General features: G+C 43.5%; 1 protein-coding gene across 1 annotated transcript in view; it reads right to left on the bottom strand.

The window, feature by feature from the left end:
- Positions 1-18752, bottom strand: part of KIF5B (kinesin family member 5B) — a 195222-nt gene that overhangs the window by 15811 nt on the left and 160659 nt on the right. Inside the window, exons 23-24 of the mRNA XM_033931498.1 lie at positions 18604-18708; positions 9742-9958 (exon numbers count right to left, since the gene is read on the bottom strand). Coding sequence (XP_033787389.1) covers positions 9742-9958; positions 18604-18708 — 322 coding nt within the window. The remainder of the gene's footprint in view (positions 1-9741; positions 9959-18603; positions 18709-18752) is intronic.

Genomic DNA, 18752 nt, shown 5'->3' on the forward strand with positions numbered 1-18752 from the left:
GCCATCGGACAGCCCTTGCTCCTCTCAGCAGCCAGGTGTAAGTCTGAAGGGATCCAGATCTTCCATCATGACCAGGCCCCATACTATCGATATCAGCAGTGGATAGAACAAACAAATTAGGTCCGTGTACCAAAGATGGTGAGGCAAGTCCAGACACTGGAAAAAAGCCCGAATAGGCCTCAACGACAAAGACAACAATAAGAATAGAGTCCATTTACATTGTGCTGTTTATCAATAAAGTATTTTCTGGACAATCCACTGCTGAGTGATTGACATCTTTTCCTCATGACTCCTTCTTTCTGACTGAGGCAAATCCAAAGCCTCAAGAAGGACCAAAAATGGGTCAGATGCAATCTTCCAAACTACTCAGTTGACCAGAGAGAAAAAGTATACAGAGGCTATCATCAGAGACAAGCCTAGAATGTGCATCTAACACCTCTGAGCATACTCCATGTTTGCGATCAAAAAAGAATGGGCACTTAGAATTCTCTACAGTGGCCATCAAATCAAATCTCAGGAGCCCAATGGTCCACCAGAGCTTGGAAGAATGAGGCACTCAGCAAAGTTGTTTATCTGTAATGGGAGTTCTCTTTAGACAGCAGGGGAATGCAGCCACACTTGTTGGTGAAGTCCTTACACTGATCCTGTGTGTCAGCGCTCTTCCCTAGCTACAGTAAGCTTTTGGCTTACTGGGCAAGTGCAGGGATTCCTGTCTTCTAAGGCTCCTCACCCTTGCCTGTCAGTTTTGTCTCTAGTGGAGATAGTGGGAGGGTAAATGTGGCCGCATTCTTCTGCTGTCTATGGACAACGCCTGTTACAGATAAGCAACTTCGCTTTCTCCAGAGACAAGCAGAAGGATATACAGGCACACTTGTAGGTGAGTCCATAGCTATTGACTGTAGAAGGATGGTGGTGATAAATCATGGGGTAAATAGGTTGCTTAGGATGGATTTCCCAAAACGAATGTCTTGTGCTGTGCTCAGGTCTAAGCCGTAATGCTTATTAAAAGTGTGAACTAAGGATCATATTGCAGCTTTGTGGACGTCTTGAATCGGGATTGAGCAGAAGTTAGCCACTAAAGAAGCTGTTGCATGTAACCTGTGTGCACAAATTTTCCAAGATGCAGTTGACCTGCTTTAGTATAACAGAATTCAGTGCAATAGGAAAATTCACATTGAGATGATCTGTTTAAAGGTTGGTTGACCAGGTTGTAGGTGATGAAAAGCTGATTCATATAACATAGGGCTGCAGTTTCTTTGAGGAAAAAGTAGTGCTCTTCTGCAGTCATGTATGGAGGCATTGTCCCGCTGGTAAGGTACGTGGAGATGGAAAGAAGGATGATAAATTATGCTCTGGTTGAGGTGGAAATCGGAAACCATCTTGAGGTAGAAATTTTGGGTGTGTGCGTATTTAAGACATGGCTAGGGAAGAATTGTGCATATGGATAATAGGTTACTATTGCTTAGAGTTCCCTGACTTCTCTTGCCGATGTAATGACTGTGAGAAAAGCTGTCTTCCATGTGAGGTATGCAAGAGAGGTGATGTCCAGAGGTTCAAAGGAGGTATCCATGAGATAGTTCAAGACAATGTTGAGATCTCATATTGGTGGCAGGGTCATCAAGGGGAGGTCAGAAGTTGTTGAGGCATCTTAGGAAATGTGCCACCAAGGGTTGTTGAGGGATTTGTTTCCCATATGCAGAAATCACCAGTAAAGGAAGGTGCACCGAGTTTATCTTGAGGCCTAAATCCAAGAAATGGATGAGGTAAGTTAGTATGGGTGGAATTGGACACTCAAGGTGGTTCTGATGTTGGATACTTAATGAGTAAAACTTGTCCACTTTGACTGATAAGATTTTCTGGTAGAGGGCTGTCTGGGGGCTAGGAAAATAGTCCTTGATGATTGAGATGGTAGCAAGGACACTCATTTCAATTTCCACAAAGTTAGGCTGAAGTTGTGTAGATTGGGGTGAAGCATTTGACCATTCTGATGCGTTAGAAGGTTTGGGTGGGTTCCGAGAGGGACTTGCCAAATTTGAAGAAGGACCAAGAAAAGTGGGTATCAGATTTGTCTGGGCCAATGAGGAGCTATGAGGATGAGATGTGCAGAATCCTTGATAATTTTCTGAAAAACCTTGGAAATGGTGGAAAAGCACATGGTAGTTGCATTTCCTACAGTGGTTTGAGGCGCTGGACGAAGTGAGCAAAACTTTGGGCATTGTGCATTGTTCAGCGAGGAAAATAGGTCTACGACTGCAGTTCTGCAGAGATGGAATAGGTCTCACAGTATTATGGGATCGAGGGTCCACTTGTGAGGATCCAGTTTGTGGCTGAGTGAATCCATTATGATGTTTGACTGATCTTGAATGTACACTGCTTGAAGGTCCATTGGTTAAAGTGCAAAGCCCAGAACCTCCTACATGTTTATGTAGAGTAGACAATCGTTACCTTGTTGACTCTTTGTATGACTGCTCCGTCTCTCTCTTTGGTGCTGTGAAAATATTTATGTGAGTGCTTATGAACTTGAGTGCAAGAACAAGAATGAGAGATGACTTGTTGTAGTTAATGAGGAAACCATGTGATTGTAGGGTGGATAAGGTGTCTTGGGTGGTGAGCAGTAAGCAATCCCTGGAATGAGCCAGGAGGAAAACAACATGCTGTTGCTTGTATAGATGTGCCTCTACTACTGGTAGTCACTTTGTGAAGACTCGTGGTGCTAACAAGAGACCAAAAGTAAGTGCCTTGTACCAGTAGTGATGGTTGAGGAATTTGAAACAGAGAAATTGCCAGTGGGTGCAATGAATAGGGATGTGGGTTTAGGCATTCTTGAGATCTAGAGTGGCAGCCAATCACTGGGCCTCAGAAGAGGGAATACGGTTGAGAGAGAGCAATCAGAAATTTTCCCAAATGACTGAACAGAGATCCAGAATGGGTTGAAGGACTTTAGTCTTCTTGGGGATGAGGAAGAAATTGGAGTAGAAGTCAATGGTTTCTTAGTGCATAACACTTCTACTGTTTTATTCTGAATGTGTTGGGTGAGTTCAGCTGCTAGAAACATTATGTGTTGATAAGGAGTATGTGAGGGCAGAGGCATCTGGGAAATTTGGGCTCTTGAAAGGAAATTGAGTTGATAGTCCTGTGAGATGATATCTAAGACCTATTTCTCCATTGTAATGGCTAGCCAGGTAGGAAGGAGATAATTGAGCCAGCCTCCAACAGTAAATCTACTGTTAGAGGCTGGCTCAAAAAATTAGGGGTGGAATTGAGGGCAAATAGATGGCCGCTAGTGGTAGGTAGATCCAGCATTTCTTGAATGCTGCCTTTGAAAAAGGGTTGAGAATGCTGAAGGTTGGATCTATTGTAAGGGACAAATTTCCATCTGTGATAATACTGCTGAAAAAAAACTGGTGACGTTAGGAACTATGGGACCTGATGGAAGTAGGAAGTCTGCAATACTATTGAGAATGTTTTGGAGGATGAGCAGAACGTTTACAGATTGTCGTGGAATCGTCTTTGAGCTGTGATACTGTGTCTTTGGCCTTCTTGCCAAATAGACTGTCTCTTAAGCATGAAGAATCAGCGAGAGGTTCATGGAGGTCATCCCTGAAATTACAGGCTTTAAGACATGCCATGAAATGGGTTGCGATGGCAACAGGTATTGTTTTTGATTATCATACCAGAAGCGTCCTGACAGGAAATGGGTATATTTGCAGAACTAGTAGTGAAATCATACAAGCAGGCTGAAAACCAAGGAAGCCAGAGACAAAAATCCTTCTATAATTCATGAATCTTTTGTGATCTTGGACAAATCAATTAACCTCCAATTGTTTTGGGTACAAAACTTACATTTATACACCCTTTGAGCAAGGAAATAATCTGGTCTACATGTAAGCACTTTGCCTTTATTTATTTTATTTATTCAATTTTCTATACCGTTTTCCCAGGAGAGCTCAAAACGGTTTACATGAGTTTATTCAGGTACTCAAGCATTTTTCTCTGCCTGTCCCAGCGGACTCACAATCTATCTAATGTACCTGGGGCAATGGGGGGATTAAGTGACTTGCCCTGAGTCATAAGGAGCAGTGTGGGTTTGAACCCACAACCCCAGGGTGCTGAGGTTGTTTTAATCACTGCGCGACACTCTTTAGGTTCTCTCTGTCTGTCCTAATTAGATTGCAAGCTCTTCTGAGCATGGACCATCCATTACATGTTTAATGTATAGTGCTGCATACACCTTTCAGTGCTTTAGAAATGATAAATAGTAGTAGTAGTTTGGATTTGAATAAGCAAGTAAAATAGTATAAAAATCCAATTCCAGAAGATGGTGAGGAGTTTGAATTCTGAGATAGTCTGCTTGAACACTGTCCATTCCTGCAATGTGAACCTCCGTGACTGTGGTAAAGTTGAAGCTCTACCTAGCTGTAAAGCCAAAGGATCTCCTGAGAAACTGCTGCACTTCTTGTTCCTCCTTTCTTGTTGATGTAAGCTACCTCAATCACAATGTCAGACATCACTTACAGCACCTTCTTCTGGAGTCACAGAAGGAAGCTTTCAGCTATGTATAACTCTCATTTCCAGCTGACTGATGGCCTGCAGTACTTCTATCAATGACTATTTCCCCTGTATTTATCAGACCTGGGAATGGGCCGCCCAGCCCTTGAAGTTTGCATCGATTATGACCACTCTCCAGGGTGCAAATACAGCATCCTGCCATTCCAATGCTTTCTGAGGTCCAATGAGAGAGGAAAGTGGACCTCAAAGTCTTGGGACAAGGGACTCCAATGAACCAATAAATATCTCTGGTGGGACCTCTGTTAAGGTCACAGTCATTGATCCTAGGAACTGGAGGTAATTTGAATATCTCAAGCCTGCTTCTCAGCCTGCAGTTTGAGCATCCCTCATTATGGATAAGAGACTGTGCCCTGCTTGATGTCAAACCAGAAAACAAACAGAATTAGGTGGATTTTCAGACAGTTCACAACCCAGCCTAGCTGCTTCGAAAGTAACCATTCTGGAATCTTGTTCCAAGTTGGACAGCATTAACCAGTCACCAAAGAATGTTTATTTGCTTATTTAAAAATTTCTTGTATACCGCAAATCTACAAATCTTATGAAAGAAGGCAGCTGCTGCCACCACCACCTTAGAGAATGTTGAGGGCAGAGTTGCCAACCCAAATGGAAGAACCCTGAACTGGAAGTGCTTGCCCAACACACAAAAACAAAGGAAATATTTGTGGGCATCCTTGATTGAAACATGAAAGATGATTCAGCAAAATCCTGGGAAGTTAGGAACTCCCTGGGATGAACAGAGACTGACAAGATTGTAGCATCCCCAACAAAAACGTGGAATACATAGGGATGCAATGACTCCCTTCAGATCCAAAATGGGTCCAAATGAGCCTTCTTCAGGACCAGAAAGTACTACTACAACTAATTTCTATAGTGCTAATAGACATATGAAGCGCTGTATATATTATATACAGGTATTTTCTCTGTCCCTAGTGGGCTCACAATTAAGTTTTTTCTACCTGGTGCAATGAAAGGTTAAGTGACTTGTCTGGGATCATAAAGAGTTGCAGTGGAAATTGAACCCAGTTCCCCAGGATCTAGTCCACTGCATTAACCATTAAGCTACTCCTCTACTCTACATTAGAGAATGACATGGTGGCTGTTATCCGCAGCTAGCTGCGGGTAACCTGCTGAAACGTTGGGGGGGAAAAAAGTGCTCACTGTGGGTACAGGGACAAGGCCATCCACCGCCCTGTGGAGCGTTGAATAGCCTTGTCTCTGCAGTTAAGGGAGGGAATGCGCACGGTCACCAATTGTGCGTGGCCCCCCTCCCTCCTTCCTACCTGCTGCATCTATCTCCCTCCCTCTTACCTTAGTGGTGCGTTACAGTGTAATTTGTTCAAGCCACAAATTACACTGTAACGAGCCACGAAGGTAAGAGGGAGGGAGGGAGATGGTCAGACCACGCGAGGGTCTGGAACAGATGCTGAAGGGGGTGGCGAGAGGGAAGGGTGGTGGTGGAAAGGAATGGAACAGACGTTGAAGGGGGGTGGAGAGGAACAGACGCTGAAGGGAAATGTGGAGGAGAGAGTGGGGATAAGATGCTAAAGGGAAATGGGCAAGAGAGAGTGGGGAGGAGACCCTAAAGGGAAATGGGCAAGAGATAGTGGGGAGAAGACGCTAAAGGGAAATGGGGAAGAGAGAGGGGGGAGAAGAAGCTGAAGGAAAATGGGGAACAGAGAGTGGCGAGAAGACGCTGGAAAGGAAGAAGACAGAGATACCAGACTTTGGGGGGGGAGCAGAGTGAAGAAGATGGATGCCACACCAATTGGGGGTGTGTGGAGGGAGAGATGGAAGGGACAGGCACAGTAACAGAGGAAATGGAAGACGCAGAGAGAAGGCAGACAGTGGATAGAAGGAATTGAATGAGGAGAAGATGAGGAAAGCAGAAACCAGACAACAAAGGTAGAAAAACAATTTCTATTAACAAAGGTAGAAAAACAATTTCTATTTATTTTATTTTATTTTTTTGCTTTAGGATAAAGTAGTATATTAGTTGTGTTGATAAAACAAAGCCCTGCCAGCTGACCATCTCTTTCTCTAGTTCATCAGCCAGAACTTTGATTTATAAGGAAGGAATAAGCTAAATATTGCAGTACTGAGGCTTGTATGGATGCTGTGGGGACAGTGGTCGCAGGGACGGGGTTGGGACAGTGGTTGCGGGGATGGGGCGGTGACAGTGACATTGGTCGCGGGGACGGGGACAAATTTTTTCCCCATGCCATTTTCTACTCTACATGCCCTTGCTGCAGAAGCAGAACAGGCATGAGATAATGCCTGTTGTCTACCAGGAAGGGCAATTGTTCATGTTACACAATAAGCTGTTTCATGTTATACAACTAGCGACCGGTTATAAAGCTAAGTGTCGCTTTTTCTTTTTCAATAAGTGTGACATTTGTTCTAAAGTACATGCACTATTTATAGAGTAGGTGGTGAAATGGAGCTCAATAAAAGAAATCGTTAATCTGTCAATAGCTGGTCTAATTTATTTAATTGTCCAGCACAGGAATCTGAGAGCTCCTCATCACATTGTCATTTCCTAACTCCAAGATATTTATGAGTGAAAGTCCAGTATTGGTTTTGTTGGTAAACTTCGGGGACTTTTTTCCATTGTTTCTGAGTAGTGTTCTACTCTACATGCCCTTGCTGAAGAAGCAGAACAAGCACGAGACAATGCCTGTGGTATACCATGGAGGGCAACTTCTCCCACCTAAATATCTGAACCACTGTGGAATTGCTCTCCTCCTCAGGCCATAGAGCAACCATTCTCCCTTATCCAGGCTACCTCCAGAGATGATGAAGCAGGGATTGAAGACCTCACTGCCCTCTTCCCTCCGCTATATATCCTAAGGACCCCCCTCCCCCACTGATTGGAGCAAAGTCCCTGGGTTTAGTACCTGAAGGTGGAAAAAAACTGGGGGCCCCAAGTTCCCCCCATAAGCCTCCAAGGAGGAAGGATAGGGTCACCAAAACCCTCTCTCCCTCTCTAATTTAGCATGGCTATTATTCTCACCAAATTCTGCAGTAGAGAATGACATGGGGACAAATTTTTCCCCAGCCCCACAGGAACTCAATTTCCCCATCCTGTCCTTGCGAGTTTTGTCACTGCCCCTGTTCCATTCCTGTAAGCTCTGCCTTAACAGCATAAGCCTCAAACACTTATGATTTTTAAGTGTTTGAGGCTTGTGCATAAACAGGAAAAGAACTTGCGGGACGGGAAAATGAGTTCCCGCGTGGATGAGGAAAAATTTGTCCCCATGTCATTCTCTATTCTGCAGCTCCAATTTTAGTGAAGCTGTAACAAAGGCACTTCTAAAAATTCATACCCACTAGTGGCTGACTCTGAGATATTCCCTGAACCTTCCAAAGCTGAATTCTCACATCCCTCAGGCAGCAAGGGTAGTGCTCCTATAAGCTCTGCATTTCTTGCTGTTTGCAACACTCTACTTGAACTTATGATTCCCTGCCCCTCCTCCCTCCCTTACTGGGGCTAGAGAGCCCCGATGTCCACCCCATGACCAGCTCTGAGGCCTCCTCCATGCAGGGCTCCGTTTGTTAGTTTCTTGGCCTTTTCTTTTTTGGGGGATAAATTCTATTGTCTGGATAGAACCAGCTTGCAGTACAGAACTGCTCCAGAACTCACTCACTCTTTAAAACCCCCCAAAACAAAAACAAATGGAGGCTCTGCTGAGGAAGGAGTAAACCCCCATTTAAAACTTGTGCCAGCCCACCCCAATAAGCAAAACTGTAAGATAAGGCTCAGGGCAATAGAAGGAAAAATACTCCCTTGATTTCAACCAGGGGAAGGTCCATGGGAGATAATGAGGATTCTACCACTAAGCCGCAGGCCATAAGGACCTGAGGAGTCAGGCCTAACTCGAGGAATCCAGTTGCATTAATCCAACTGGTATCATCTGCTGGAAGCAGAAAAACAGTGATAATTTCCAGACTGCATCAATACTTATGCTGGTGATATCACTGGAAAGTGTCTTTTCTCTGCTTCAGTATGGTGATAGAGGGGCAGAACTGACTGGTCTAATAAGAAATTTCCTTCTGGGGGGCTTGTCAAATATGACAGAATCATTGCCCCAGGTACATTAGATAGACTGTGAGCCCGCCGGGACAGACAGGGAAAACTGCTTGAGTATCTGAATAAATGTACCGTTCTCCCCTGGGAGAACGGTACAGAAAATTGAATAAAAAAATCACTCCTTAGCACACACCAAGAATGCAGCCCTTGGTTACCTGGGGGCTGAGCAAAGACTATATGGATCTTACTTGCAACTGCACAAATGCTTGTAACCCTGACAATTTCCCCTCTCCCCATTTCTCCCAATGGATTCTCACTTGCCCTAGGCCTACAAGTTATTATCTGAAGATGTCTGGGAATACTGAGAACTCACCAAAACCTAAGGTCACAAAATTCTCAGAAACAAAAATATTCACAAGCTATTTTCTCAAAAGTACTGCAATTTTCTTGTGTCTTACTTTCCTGGGCCAATTAGTCTAAATAAAAAGAATTAATAATGAATATAAAAAGCTGCAGGGAAAACAAATTGGACTTTACATTAAAATGAATGCTATCATTTTAATGTAAAGCTTGTATCAGGGATCAGTTCTGAAATCTTGACAATCTCTAATCTCCTTTATCTGTCAAATTGAAAGCAGTACAGACTCAGATCACTATTATAATTTTTCTGTTAAGATTTATTCCTGTCATCTCTCAGTTTTTTCCCCAAATGAAGCAATCAATTCCCCAGTCAATTCCATTTTTTTCAAAAGATCACCACCAACTGAATCTACTTTTTTCAGTTAAGAAGGGGTTAAATTCAATCCTGTCATGCTATATGCAAAATTAACCAAGTACAATATCCTTGAACAAAATCTTTTTTGGCTTCTAGATGATGGCACTGATTTAGAACATGAGGTATTAACCTTTTCAGTTCTGACAGCCAATGAGTAAAGAATACATGACTGTAATGCTGCCACCTGCTGGTTAGCTTAGCATTTTTAATTGTGTTTTAGCAGGAAAAATTATTACATTACATTAAGAACCTTACTTTGAACTGATTTTTCTTCTTCCATACTGTGAGCTAAGGAAGAGATAGTTTGTGGAAAAAAATTCAGCTTATTTGCAATGACAGCTCTAAAAAGCGCTGTATACTTCCTACTAACCGATCTGTGCAGAATGTCCTCTTCTAGCCATATTTTTGGACCTCACAGCTTCCTTAATGCGATCAACTTCTTGCTGATATCGCTTGCGATCACGAGATGCATTTTCTTTGGCTTCTTTCAATGCAGACTCCAAAGCTTTAACTCTCTCAGCTGTAGCCCTAAGTCTTTTCTCCAACTTTGGAAGCTCACACCGAAGATCTGCATTATCACGTACCAACTAAGAACAAAAATATCAATGACATAAAAAAATGAATACACTATTCAGAAAAAAGTAAAAAATTAAAACACAATTTAGATTGTTGGGTTTTTATTATAATTCTTTATTGATTTTCCATACTTCAAAAGTGCAATACATGAATATATAACACAGAAAAAAGACAGACTTGGTTTTTAGAGCATTCTGGACCCCGGTGCGTTTGCAAAAATTAGATAGCTCTAAGTCTAATAGATGTTGGCACTGTCATCTTGAAGCTGGAACATTGGATCATTTATTGTTTTTTTGCTCTTTAAAATATAATTTTTGGAAATCTATTTGGAGTCAAATTAATAATTTACTTGAAAATCTGGTGGCACTTTCATATGATACGATATTATTTGGAACTTCAATGAGGAAAAAAAGTCAAATATCTAATAAAAACAATAAGTTTTTACTCATAATGACAGAAGTTGCTATTCAGCAAATTATGAGGAATTGGAAAATTATGATAGATTAAGTTATAGTTTTTGGTGGAATTCATTGTGCCATATTTTTAAAATGGAGAAAATAATAGCTGTCCAACGAGGAAGTTATAAAAAGTTTATGGATGTCTGGGAGCCATTAACAAATTATTGTAAGGATTAATTATAATTGAGTAATTAATAATTTATTTCTCTCCTTTTGATTATTGAAGTATAAGGGGGGAGGGGGGAGGATTTTATATGTATAAAATTATATGATTATATTGGAAGAAGGATGGGAGGGCGAAGTTATAGTTTGATTTCAGTGAATGTATGATTAATAAGTATTATTATAGTGTGTATCTCTATAATAAAACCCTAAGCGGCGCATGCGCACTCCTACCTGCGTGTTCCTTATGTCCGTGGCTGGAAGGAGTGCGCATGCGCGCCTACAACTGCCCCACACTCGCAGCTCTGTTTGCATTCCAGTGGTGGAGAGCAGCCCCGCTCCGCCCGTTGACCCTTCACAAACCTCCTGGCTTCAGCAGCATAGGCAGCACTTTAAACATGCTGCTTCGCACCCTTCTACTGCCGATTTCCTCTGCCGCATCTCTGATGACATCATCGGAGACAGATGTAGCAGAGGAAATCGGCAGTAGAAGGCCACGAAGCAGTGTGTTTAAAGTGCTGCCTACGCTGCTGGAGCCGGGATGTTTGGCGGCGGTGGGAAGGTCAGGAGCAGGCCAGATCGAGAAGGACAACACAGTAAAAGAAGGGGGAGGGGCAGAACGGAGCAGGCTAGATCGCGGTAAGAGAAGGGAAAGGGGGTGGGGGAAAATGCTGCTACTGCTGCACAGGGACCTGGAGGGGAAGGAAAATATCGCTGCTGCTTCTGCACAGGAAAGGAGGGGGGATAGGAGGGAAATGCTGTTGCTGCTGCACAGGGAAGTGGGATGGAAATGCTGCTGCACAGGGAAATGGGAAAAAATGAGACAGACAGACAGCGGGAGGGAGGGAGAAAGAAAGAAAGACACAGGGGCAGGGAGAGGGACAGAAAGACAGACAGACAAAGGGGGCCAGGGAGAGAGAGAGAGTCAGTGGCAGGGAGACAGACAGACATATATTCTAGCACCCGTTAATGTAACGGGCTTAATGACTAGATAATAAAACCCTAAGCAGCGCATGCGCACTCCTACCTGCGTGTTCCGTATGTCCGTGGCCAGAAGGAGTGCGCATGCGCGCCTACAACTGCACCAAACTCACAGCCCTGTTTGCTGTTCCGAGCTGCTGAGGACTCTCCCGAAGGCCCTGGTAGAGGGTCGGCCGCTGCTCCTGCGTGGGACTGGCGAGATGAAGGTGTTCCGGGCGGCGGCCGGCAGAGGCTCGAACCTGCGCAGACAAAAATCCCTCTCCTTACCGACGCCAAAAAAAAGCCTCGCCGCACCTCCGTGGCACCTGCTCTAGCCCCGCTGTCGCGCTCCCTCTCGCGAAAACTTTGTATGAGGGTTCCGGAGACTGTGGGAGGAGGAGGAAAGGAAGAGAAGAGAGACACAGACCCATCTTCCTCCTCTTCTGCACTGCCCCAGCGCCGCCATACCTGCTGCCTCATTTGGGGGCGCGACCTCGGTGGTCAAGGTAACCTGCTGTCACTGACGCCTACACTCATTGTCTGCACGGTTGTGTTCTGCGCGAGGCGGTTTCCAAGTCTCAACATTATGACCTGCACCGAGCCCCTTATCAAATAAGCCTGTTTGGGGAAGGGAAATATTTTGCTTTAATTTTGGTGGTGTGTGCTGGGGAATCAGTGAACGATTTTACATTACTTTAGGTGAAAGGGGGGTTGTTGGGAAGGGGGGAAGGAAACAATCTTGCTTCCATTTGAGGAGAGGGGTGTGATTGTTGGGGACAGGAAACGATCTTGCTTTGATTTGGGGGGAGGGTTTTAATTGGTTGAGAACAATAAACTATCTTGGTTTTCTTTGGGGGGAGGGGTGTGATTGGGAGAAAGGCTACTGCTGGACAGGGGACATGGGAGGTAAAAGAAAGGGAGAAGATACAGAAACATAGAAAGACTGACAACCAGCCAGGGAGAGAGACAGTAAGACAGGGGGCCAGGGAAGAGGCAGAGACACACAGGGGGACAGAGACAGAAAGAAAGGGGGGCAGGGAGAGAGATAAAAAACATAAAATAAGAAAGAAAGAAACGCCTCAGCGACCCATTGTGCTAAAAGTCTACACATCTATTCTAGCACTCGTTAATGTAACGGGCTTAAACACTAGTGACTGTATAATGAATTACTTGTTGAAAGTTTTAAAATGAATAAAGAAATAAATAATTAAAAAAAGTGCAATACATGAATATATAACACATAAAACATCAATTTAAGCACATCCACTTACAATTATATATATATATATATATATATATATATATATATATATATATATATATATATATATAACCACTCATTTTCTCCCACCACCCCCCACTCAATGATTATACAATAAAACATAGCGATGTTTATTTGCCCAGTAACCTTACCCTCTTCATATTAATAATATCTTCCCACCCTTCCTCCCACCCCAAGTGTAACTACTCTAGGGTCAGATTAGGACAGAATATCCCCCCACCCTATTTTGGATGTGTATGTAAGTAAACAAAACCTGACTTATAATCAGAGACCTGCTATAGAGAAGTAACATATGATGCCAATGGACCCCAAACCAATTTTAAAAGAATACTGTGCCCCAGACTTTCTGCATTCATTTTCTCATATACATAGCTGGAGCACAGATTAGCTCACCAGAAAGGGAAATTCAAATATAAAATAAAACACCTAGACCTGGTTTAAAAACCAGTTCACAGCTGAACAGGAAACCTCGACCTACCATTGGCTGAAAACTGAGAAACACTAGCTAGAGACAAACTTCACATGATATTTATAACAGTGACGCCACTAGTCTAGTAGTTCTCAGTTTTCATTGACTAGTTTGGTGGTATGATATGGAGTATGAATTTTTCTTGGTCAATCTTATAGACTCACTTCAATGCCATGTAAAATGGTAGAAACGATTATAAAAAGTAAAATTGTGGAACACGTAGACAAACATGATTTAATGAGACGGAGTCAGCATGGGTTCAGCCGAGGGAGATCTTGCCTCACCAATTTGCTTGACTTCTTTGAAGGTGTGAATAAACATGTGGATAAAGGTGAGCCGGTTGATATAGTATATCTAGATTTTCAGAAAGCTTTTGACAAAGTTCCTCACAAGAGGCTCCTAGAAAATTAAAGTGTCATGGGATAGGTGACAAAGTTCAGTTGGGGATTAGAAATTAGTTATTGCATAGAAAATAGAGGATAGGGTTAAATGGTCATTTTTCTCAATGAAGGAGAGTAAACAGTGGAGTGCAGCAGGGGTCTGTACTGGGACCGGTGCTATTTAACTTATTTATAAATGATCTGGAAATTGGAAAGACGAGTGAGGTGATTAAATTTTCAGATGACACTAAACTGTTCAAAGTTGTTAAAACGCATGCGGATTGTGAAAAATTGAAGGCGGACTTTAGGAAATTGGAAGATTGAGCGTCCAAATGGCAGATGAAATTTAATGTGGACAAATGCAAAGTGATGCACGTTGGGAAGAATAACCTGAATCACAGTTACCGGATGCTAGGTGCTAGGGTCCACCTTGGAGATTAGCACCCAAGAAAAGGATCTGGGTGTCACTGTAGACAATACAATGAAATCTTCCGCCTAATGTGTGGCGGCGGCCAAAAAAGCAAATAGGATGATAAGAATTATTAAAAAAAGGGATGGTTAACAAGACTAAGAATGTTATAATGCCCCTGTATTGCTCCATGGTGCGACCTCATCTAGAGTATTGCGTTCAATTCTGGTCTCATCTCAAGAAAGATATAGTGGCGCTAGAAAAGGTTCAAAGAAGAGTGACCAAGATGGTAAAGGGGATGGAACTCCTCTCGTATGATGAAAGACTAAAACGGTTAGGGCTCTTCAGCTTGGAAAAGAGATGGCTGAGGGGAGATATGACTGATGTCTACAAAATTCCGATTTTTTACTCCGTCAAAAATTACAAAGACTAGGGGACACTGAAGTTACAGGGAAATACTTTAAAACTAATAGGAGGAAATTTTTTTTCACTCACAGTTAAGCTATGGAACGCGTTGCCAGAGGATGTGGTAAGAGCGGCTAGTGTAGCTGCTTTTAAGAAAGGTTTGGACAAGTTCCTAGAGGAACATAAGAACATAAGCAATGCCTCTGCTGGGTCAGACCTGAGGTCCATCGCGCCCAGCAGTCCGCTCATGCGGCGGCCCAACAGGTCCAGGACCTGTGTAGTAAACCTCTATCTATACCCTTCTATCCCCTTTTCCAGCAGAAAATTGTCCAATCCTTTCTTAAACCCCAAAACTGTACTCTGCCCTATAACGTCCTCTGGAAGCGCACTCCAGATGTCCACCACACGTTGGGTAAAGAAGAACTTCCTAGCATTCGTTCTGAATCTGTCCCCTTTCAACTTTTCCGAATGCCCTCTTGTTTTTTTATTTTCTGAAAGTTTGAAGAATCTGTCCCTCTCTACTCTCTCTATGCCCTTCATGATCTTGTAAGTCTCTATCATATCCCCTCTAAGATTCCTCTTCTCCAGGGAAAAGAGACCCAGGTTCTCTAATCTCTCAGCGTATGAGAGGCTTTCCATCCCCTTAATCAGTCGTGTCGCTCTCCTCTGAACTCTCTCGAGTAACGCCATATCCTTCTTAAGGTACGGTGACCAATACTGGACGCAGTATTCAAGATGCGGACGCACCATTGCCAGGTACAGCGGCAGAATAACTTCTTTCGTTCTGGTTGTAATACCCTTCTTTATTATACCTAGCATTCTATTCGCTCTCTTAGCGGCCGCTGCGCACTGTGCCATCGGCTTCATTGTCATGTCCACCATTACCCCCAAGTCCCTTTCTTGGGTACTCTCAGTCAATAACATCCCTCCCATCATATAATTGTACCTCAGGTTTCTGTTTCCCACATGCAAAACTTTACACTTCTCAACATTGAATTTCATCTGCCATCTCTCAGCCCATTCCCCTAGTTTGTCCAAGTCCCTTTGCAATTCTTCGCATTCCTCCTTCGTCCGAGCTCCATTAAATAGTTTGGTGTCGTCCGCAAATTTTATTATCTCACACTTCGTTCCTGTTTCTAGATCATTTATGAATATATTAAAAAGCAGCGGCCCGAGCACCGAGCCCTGCGGAACACCACTCGTGACCTTTCTCCAGTCCGAGTAGTGGCCCTTCACTCCTACCCTCTGTTTCCTACCTTCTAACCAGTTTCTGATCCATCTATGCACATCTCCACCCCATGGTTCTTCAGTTTCCGGAGTAGACGTTCATGAGGCACCTTGTCAAAGGCTTTCTGGAAATCTAGGTATATGATGTCTATTGGGTCTCCTCTGTCCATCTGTTTGTTAATTCCCTCGAAGAAGTGCAATAAGTTAGTCAGGCACGATCTTCCCCTGCAGAAACCATGTTGGCTGGTTATCAGAAGTTTGTTTTTTTCAAAATGTTCATCGATGTTTTCTTTTATCAGTGCTTCCGCCATTTTCCCCGGAACCGAGGTCAGACTCACCGGTCTATAGTTTCCCAGGTCACCTCTTGATCCCTTTTTAAAGATGGGCGTAACGTTGGCTATCTTCCAATTCTCCGGGATCACACCTGTTTTCAGAGATAGGTTGCAAATTTGCTGTAGTAGCTCCGCTATTTCCTCCTTTAATTCCTTCAGAACCCTTGGATGGATTCCATCCGGACCTGGGGATTTGTCAGTTTTTAGTTTTTCTATCTGCTTGCGCACATCATCGAGGCTCACTTCCATGGATGTTAACTTTTGTGCTTGATTTCCATTGAAGATTTGTTCGGGTTCCGGTATGTTGGTTGTGTCTTCGCTTGTAAATACAGACGAAAAGAACATGTTAAGTCTTTCCGCGACCTCTTTCTCTTCCTTCACTGCTCCCTTCCGGTCTCCGTCGTCCAGCGGTCCCACCTCCTCCCTAGCCGGCTGTTTCCCTTTAACATATCTAAAGAACGGTTTGAAATTTCGTGCTTCCCTGGCTAGTCTCTCTTCATACTCTCTTTTGGCTTTTCGAACCACACGGTGACATTCTTTTTGATACTTCCTGTGCTCTTTCCAGTTTCCCTCAGATTTGTCCTTTTTCCATTTTCTGAATGAATTTTTCTTATTGCCTATCGCTTTCTTCACTATTTTAGTTATCCACGCCGGGTCTTTTGTTCGATCGTGGGTGTAGTAACTTAGCCCTTCTTGAGGCCCTTCGCAAGAATGGCTGGGCGCCATTGGCCCCTCCCCCTTGAGGTGGAGTCCGGCGCTGCTTCTGACGCGGTGGGGGGAGCCACTGCTTGCGCTGTATCAGTAGCATGGAATATTGCTACACCTTGGGTTTTGGCCAGGTACTAGGGACCTGGATTAACCACTGTGAGAACAGGCTACTGGGCTTGATGGACCATTGGTCTGACCCAGTAAGGCTATTCTTATGTTCTTATATATTAAGAGCACTGTTAACCATGTAAGAAAATTATTTATTCACCAGATTCTAGTGAACCATCACTGCAGAAAGAAAATTCCTGAGTTAGTCTGATGACGATGGAGTTCTGCAAGTCTGTTATTTTGATGGGCTACAGACATGCAATGTTATATACCAGTCAGTCTGACAAGGCAAAGCAGATTAAATTCTTCTATATGAAAGTTTCCAGTATGACTGAACAATCAACATTTTTAGAAAAAGCTTGTAGTATTCAAGGAGACAAAACAAGCAAAGAAATTAAACAGTTTATGTCACAATAATAATAAAAATAATTAAATTTATTGGGAAACCACCTCTCTTTCTTTTCTTTCACTTTCTTCTGAGTTCCCCTCCCTTTTTTTGCTGTCTCTCTTTCTTAGTCTTAGTTCATTTTTATTCTTCTATGCGACTATGTGAAGTTGGGTGGAGGGAGTGGGAAGAGACCTTACTTGTTTACTTTTATTTATATTACTAGTCTTATAGTCCGTTACATTAACGGGTGCTAGAATATGTGTGTGTGTGTGTATGTCTTTATTTCTTTCTTTCTCTCTTTCCTTAGCCGCTTTCTGTATTTCTGTCTTTCTTTTTCCTCAGCTGGCCACCCATTCTCCCTTCCTTTTACCTTCCCTGTGTCCACCACCACCCCTTCACTACTCCCCTTATCCAGCAGCAGCCCTTCTCCCTTTTTTAATCTCCCCCCTGTCCAGCAGCACCTCTTTCCTGTCCCCCTGTCCAGCAGTAGGCCTCCCTTCCTTTTTCTCCCTCCCGTTTCTTCCCCTGTCCATCAGCACCTCTTTCCTGCTCCCCCGTCCAGCAGTAGGCCTCCCTTCCTTTTTCTTCCCCCCTAGCACCTCTTTCCTGCTCCCCCATCCAGCAGTAGGCCTCCCTTCCTTTTTCTCCCCCCATCTCTTCCCCTGTCCAGCAGCACCCCTTACCTCGCTTCTGCCCTCCGCCGACAGCCACCGCAGCCTGCAGCCGACTGCCACCGTGGCCTGCAGGTGCCAAGAGCTGCTGCGGCCGACAGCCTCCGCGCCGCCTGAAGCCGACAAAACCCTAAGCTGCGCATGCGCATTCCTACCTGCGGGGACCTACAGCGCACGGAAAATGGGAGCACGCAGGTAAGAGTGCGCATGCGCAGCTTAGGGTTTTATTATATTAGATGGACGATACCTGAAGAGTCTCTGTGGGGTCTGCATTGTGGCTTTATCGTCAATAACAAATTGTTATACTTTAAGGGGGCTGGGAGGGGGTAAGGAGTGACAGAGGGGATTATTATTGAATAATTGGTGGTGTTATGCAATTTCATTATCCTTGGATGTTAAATATTTTCTATTGTTTGTACTGTGATCACCAATAAAATTGTTTAAACATAAATTTATTGGGCAACTTTTGTCACAAATGAAACAGAATTCAGAACTTTACACTGAGTTTCAAACTGTGGGTGAGCAGTTTCATCCTGGTGCTACCGGATAACATCTTCCATTTGTTTGTCTGACTCATTCCTGCTTGTTGATAGAAAAATGAGTTTCTTCTTAAAAGGATATGTGGTATTATTTAACTGCAGCTACTTAGCCCAACATGCTGCTTAATAATACAGGAAATGCATTAACAGTTTATTACCTGCTTGTGGACTTTTGTGAGTTGTTCAAGGTTATTTTCAAGAAAGGAAATTTTCTGTTTCTGTGCAGCACTGCCTCCTGTGTCATCAGAGTCCATCTCTGCACTCTGTGGTCAAACAAAATAGAGCAGGGAAACAATTAGAAAGAACA

The sequence above is a fragment of the Geotrypetes seraphini genome, chromosome 2, assembly GCF_902459505.1.
Source record: "Geotrypetes seraphini chromosome 2, aGeoSer1.1, whole genome shotgun sequence".
Classification (NCBI taxonomy): Eukaryota; Metazoa; Chordata; class Amphibia; order Gymnophiona; family Dermophiidae; genus Geotrypetes; species Geotrypetes seraphini.